Genomic DNA, 6,000 nt, shown 5'->3' on the forward strand with positions numbered 1-6,000 from the left:
CCATGGAAGCCCAGCCTTGCTAGGTTCATGAACTCAGCATGCATTCTGGAGGGTGACCATTTTCAATGACCAATGGCAGCAGCACCGGGACCAAACCGCAAAGGACTGGCTCATCCCCTTAGTAGTTCTTTGTGCTGAACCCTGAGATGAAGCAGGTGCATTCTTTAGTGTATTCTGTCTAGTGGAACAGACAGGGCTAAACACATCTGAAATCCTCCATTGGGTGGAATGAGTAGTTTTGTCATCAGCTAAAGGTAGGTGGGCCTACCAAGAAAAGAAATGAGAAATTAGGGCAATAGGTGGAGGTTTGGAATGGAAAGACCCTCTAGTTTCAGTGTCTAATGGATGACACTTCTTGCCCCTTTAGCCAAGGTTGGATGAGGAGATAAACTTCCTAAGTGGGATATTGGGAACACACATGGGGTTGTGTTTGATTCCTTCGATGAGGGGAGGGCAGGAATATGAAACATCCCGTGTATCAGACGACTACAGGGAGATGATGGGGAGAGGAGAACACAGTATTTGTTTGCTTTAATATTTTAAAAGATCTTGCCCCAGGACCAAGAGAATATGCTGCCTAAATCAATCCATATGCCCTGAGCACATCCCCTGACCATACCTTAACCTTAGCCACTGTTTGATGACTGACCATCTTCTGGGTTTTCTTTCTTCTGATCCTATCCCACCAGGAGATTGATGGCAATGCTCTGCTGTTGCTGAAGAGTGACATGGTCATGAAGTACCTGGGCCTGAAGCTGGGACCCGCACTAAAACTCTGCTACCACATTGACAAACTGAAGCAAGCCAAGTTCTGACTTTTTAAAAAAGACACAAGCGAAACCCAAAACAACAGATCTCAAGATTATCTTCTGCCTTACCAACATCCCACCAATATCACAAAATAGACTCTCCTCTTAAAATTAACAGCCACAAAGACGTGGTTTTTTTTATAAAACTTGTGAATCTTTGCCTTTTAAAGAATTGAACGTGGACCTTTTTGAAAGGCTCCTCTGTGTTAATAATTTGCCAAAAAATTACAAAAGCCTCTGATTTTTAACATCCCTGTTATGCTGATTTCTCTTAAAGTGGGTCCTATTTGCATAACGAGAGAGTGGGGAACTGAATGCTTATGTCCAAGGAAAGTTCTGGAGGGTTCAAAGGATGAAAGAAGGACCTTTGTTCCTGCAGTCTCTGCAGGGACACCCACCTCAGCACCATCTGCCTCTGACTCTGACCTGGGGACCTATCCATGTGAGCCTTGTTTGCCTCAGCTCTGGAAGCTGACTTCTGAAGATGACTGCCTCACCTTGCACTATCTGGGAAACTTGAATTATTTTGCTCCATGAAAGAAAAGGAAAAAAAAAAATCTTTTCTATTCCTAGAAAATCTGAAGTACTGTGTTGCTCCGCTAGAGGGCAGACTGCTAATGAAATTTCAGGACCCTCACTGGCTGCAGTAGCAAGATTATTCAGTACTGAGTGGATGGGTTACGGTGTCTGTGAACAAGATCTAGCCCACACAGAAACAGGGGATTTATTCCACAGTTAGCACCACAGATTGCGACTTGGGAAGAAACCATCAGCTAGAGGGGTCTAGTTCGTATCCAATCATTATTGACTGACTGACTGATACTCAACTAGCAAAGGCAAGAATTTGGAAGCACGCTCTACCCAGATGGGACTTTGGAGTTCCTTCTCTTCCAGAGTCCTCATTGAGGTGTTGAAGTGTTGGCATGCCGAAGAATCTTAGTGACATTTAGCCATGGGTGTTTCTTTAAAAAAGGAAAAGAAAATGTCTCAACGAAGCTTTGAAATGGGAGAGTGTTGATTTCTAGTTACATTGCTGGGTTATGTAGTTGTATCTGTGGCTAATTTTTCTAGTCCTCAACAAATACACAGACATGCTATTATGGGGTTTAATTCAATTTACAGATAGGTTTTCCTTCCTCTCCGTGGAGTAATAGAAAAAATTGATTTTCTGCCCCTTTGCAGCTGTGTCCAGAGAAGGACAATGAATCCACAATTTATTAGGCAGAGGGAAAACTTCTCCACCGTTCATTTTATCCTTCCCTTTTCTCTGTTTCCCTCCCTGTCTCTTCTTCTTCTTCACACTGAGCAGAAAACATATCTTCAAAATGAATTCACCTTTGCCATGTGCATAATCTCTTCCTTAAGAGGACATCAACAGTGTCGGAGATGAGGAGATGAACATTAGATTTTGGAATTTCTGAGAGGGAGAGGGTTAGGGATGACTCAGGGCCTCCCTTGGCCCAATGGTGAATCAGAAAAGGCACCCCTTTCTCTGGAATACAACCTGAGCAGGGGTCTCAGCTAGCAAGTGGAGCCGGGTGGGAGCTCAACCTCCTCACCCCTTGATCAGCTGCCGTTGTGCAGAACATGAATTGCATAACCTTGAGGGCAGCCCTGGGTAGATCTGCATAGTGACCCTCTATATAGTTAGAATCCAGATGAAGGCCATAAGAAATAGTCCATGTCATGCCGTTAGACCCGCTTTGATGTGCTGTATTTGAGAAAGCACATCGTAGCCTCCTTTTCAGACACACAAATGGTGGCTGGACTGAGAGCATAGCAGAGAAGGGGAGGAGGAGAATGTACTAAACTTGCTCACTGAATTGAGCTAGAGTGTGGAAGAGCTTGATATCTGATGGTTTTGTTACAGGAAGGGGTTCCCGATCCAGACCTCAAGAAAGGGCGCTTGGATCTCATGCAAGAAAGAATTCAGGGCGTGTCCATAGAGTAAAGTGAAAGCAAGTTTATTAAGAAAGTAAAGGAATGAAAGAATGACTACCCCATAGTCAGAGCAGCTCTGAGGGCTGCCAGTTGCCCATTTTTATGATTATTTCTTGATACTATGCTAAACAAGGGGGGATTATTCATGCCTCCTCCTTTTAGATCATATAGGGTAACTTCCTGACATTGCCATGGCATTTGTAAACTGTCACGGCACTGGTGGGAGTATAGCAGTGAGGACAACCAGAGGTCACTCTCGTTGCCATCTTGGTTTTGGTGGGTTTTAGCCAACTTCTTTACTGCAGCCTGTTTTATCAGAAGGTCTTTATGACCTGTGTCTTGTGCTGACCTCCTATCTCATCCTGTGACTCAGAATGCCTTCGCCTCTGGGAATGCAGCCCAGGAGGTCTCAGCCTCAATTTTACCCAGCTCCAATTCAAGATGGAGTTGCTCTGGTTCAAACGCCTCTGACAGGTTCAGCACCTGAGAAAAGTACCTTGAATCAGGCGTTGGGGCAGAGTCTTCAAGATTTTAAGGTGATAGGGCCTGTCTCTCAAGAGTTTATTAAGCTCACTGCTGGTCTAGAGTTAGATACATTTCCCTCAAAACAGCCAGGGACAGGTTATGTATTCAGAACTGCCAGTGCGAAAACAATGAGATCCAGAAAAATCCCACAACAACCCAGGTTTTTCACTCATCTTTTTTTTTCTCAATCTTCCGATACTTGTGGTACCTCTTCCATGAACAGATACCTCATGTAGTGACTTCCAGTATTAAGTTTTCAAAACTTCCTACCCACCCTCGTCAGTGCCTCCCTCACTACAGAGTCACAAACATTGGTGCTCTCAAATAAAAATCAGCCCCAAACAATGTCATAGAGATCCCTCGAGTAGTTTTCAGGGGAGAGATAGGTTCTCATTTGAAGTCTCGGAGAAAACTGGATCCATGTTCACGTGGAACTGCTCTCACGGAGGTGCTATCTCATTTCGCATTAAACTTTAAGCAGGACAGATTGCTGAAGCCATGATATTTGAGGTTTGACTTTTTAAAAATCTCATTACTCTTAAAATAAATGCTGCCACATCAGAGAATAACCTGGGGAGGAAAATCTTCCTTGACTGCTTCTGCACTGAAATGCAATTAGCCAACTAAATTATTGTAGCAATACTGCAATTATAATTAATTTTCACCCCTCTCAAAAATCTTGTCAAACCAGGAGGCTAAATAGCTTCACAAATGTAAAACACACCAGGCCATTTCCTCTAAACAGACCTTAAAGGGTTAGGCCACGTGGGTCACCCTTGTCCAAATGAGAACCGACTTGAGGGCCTCGCACTTGTATAGATATGGTACTTGTTATTCCATTGCAGTAGCTTTGCTTCAGGTTGTAGTGAATAATGATATCGTTTTGCATAATTCCAAATTAGAGTGTGTATGTGTGTGTGCCTGTGTTCATGCTCCAAACATTTCCAATTACACTTGTCTGTTAAACACCGAAAAAAAAAAAAAAATCAAGAGACAATTCTATTGCCTAAGGCCTTTTAAATATTTCATGAATCACATTATTCCCTGTGCGAAGACTTTAGGTGAAAGCCATGGGTCTTGTCTCTGTGTGTGTGTGTGTGTGTGTGTGTGTGTGTGTGTGTTTCCTGACACTGTAGTTGGAAGAGCCTTAGGAAGTGAGTGCTTGGGAGTGTACGAGCCATTGCCTTTGCTTGGTTTGCAATACGGAGGCAGAACCCACTGTGGTCTGGTTGCTACTACTAAGTGCCCCCTCTTATTCTACTAGGGTATGCCCTTGAGAAAGCCGGGTGACCAGGGCTGCTCTGGGACTCTGGGCCTGCCCCCTCAGGAAGATGATTGTATGTGTCAAGCCTGGGCTCCAGGTGACTCTGGGGAAACGCCTTGCTGGGGAGCCCACGGCAGGGAACAATTGTCTTGTGGGCATTTAGCACCTACCAGAGAGTACACGGAGCTCTCACCATTTCCCTGCAGCAGGGCTGCTACCAACTATATTAAATACATTGGGAAGGAATATGGGACTAGGGCTGGTTTACTGGAGAAGGAAACCAGTGACAGAGGGAGGCCTACACCATAAGTTTCTTAGGAAAACAATGAAAGCAGCGATTCTAACAGCCCCAACCCTTCATGCTGCAATAACCTATTTTTGTATCTATGTGCTGTATGGAATAGTTCTTATTTTTTTTATTAAAATTCTTTTAAAATTATTTTTGAGATGGTTTTAGGAGAATGTTGTCAAATCTCTGAAGATAATTGGAGATGTCCATAGGTGACCAGGGACTGAAATTTAGTCATTGTCAGAAGGTCTCGAAAGATGGAAATAGTCTGCTCTTGTTCTAAAGAAACAGCCAGGTTTTCATATGTGTAAGCGGTCAGCAGGCACGGTCTGACCTCTGCTCTGAAGGGGTCACTTCTCAGCTCTTCTCCACTGGGGATAGAGGGGAAGGGGATTGGACTCACTTTTTTAAAAAAACCTCAGATAACAAGACATGGAATTGTGAAAGAGTAGGTGATTTTTTTAAAAACCGCAATCTTTTTTTAAGGAGAGGGGTGCAAACCTGTCCATGGGTCTGATTTTGTTTTTTTTTTTTTTTTTTTGGTCACAAACATTCTAAGAACTGAGCACCTGCTGGGCTCTCCTGTTGCCTTGCATGTGCCCCATCGCTCCCCTGTGGCATGAGAGGGCCACACTGAGAACACTGGGGATGGTCCAGCAGACGGTCAGACATGCAGGGGAACAAACCTTCTTGTTTCCATTCTGTGATGTCAAGCCCAGCAGCATCACCCCCTCCACCTGCAGGCAGCTCCTGTGTGTCCCGCCCTGCTCCTGCATGAAGAGCGCTGGGCACCTCAGCTTCTGGGGTGTTATCCACTCCGACGCTTATCCTAACCCAAGATGATCCCTGCACAGACGATTGGAAGCTGGATCTTTGGAAATTTAGCATTTGCTTGAAAAAGAATCGCTGTTATTTACTGCCGCCAGATAAGGATAATGAAAACAAGTCTGCTAACAATAGACTTGGTGTAATGGTTCTAATGCTAATAAGCAACTGCTGGGACACTTCCCATGGTAAATTCCTTTGTGGTTTCGGTGGTGTTATCACACGTGGGCCTCACCAAGATGCCCGCCTGGAGACAACACTCGCTGTGACTCTCCCAGGCTTCAGGAAATGCCCCCAACTTAGAAGCAGTTCTGGGCAAAAGCACACTTTTAGAGGAGGATTTGCTT

At 44.5% G+C, this 6,000-nt stretch overlaps 1 protein-coding gene across 12 annotated transcripts in view; it reads left to right on the forward strand.

Moving 5' to 3' along the window:
• The window catches only part of LOC105478755 (Scm polycomb group protein like 4), a 120,583-nt gene extending 116,823 nt beyond the window's left edge, over positions 1-3,760 (forward strand). For all 12 annotated transcript variants that reach the window (XM_011736382.3, XM_011736387.3, XM_011736383.2 and 9 more), the window contains one exon: positions 690-3,760. In XM_011736382.3, coding sequence (XP_011734684.1) covers positions 690-815 — 126 coding nt within the window. In that variant the 3' untranslated portion in view covers positions 816-3,760. The remainder of the gene's footprint in view (positions 1-689) is intronic.
• The last annotated feature ends 2,240 nt before the right edge of the window (positions 3,761-6,000 follow it).

The sequence above is a fragment of the Macaca nemestrina genome, chromosome 5, assembly GCF_043159975.1.
Source record: "Macaca nemestrina isolate mMacNem1 chromosome 5, mMacNem.hap1, whole genome shotgun sequence".
Classification (NCBI taxonomy): Eukaryota; Metazoa; Chordata; class Mammalia; order Primates; family Cercopithecidae; genus Macaca; species Macaca nemestrina.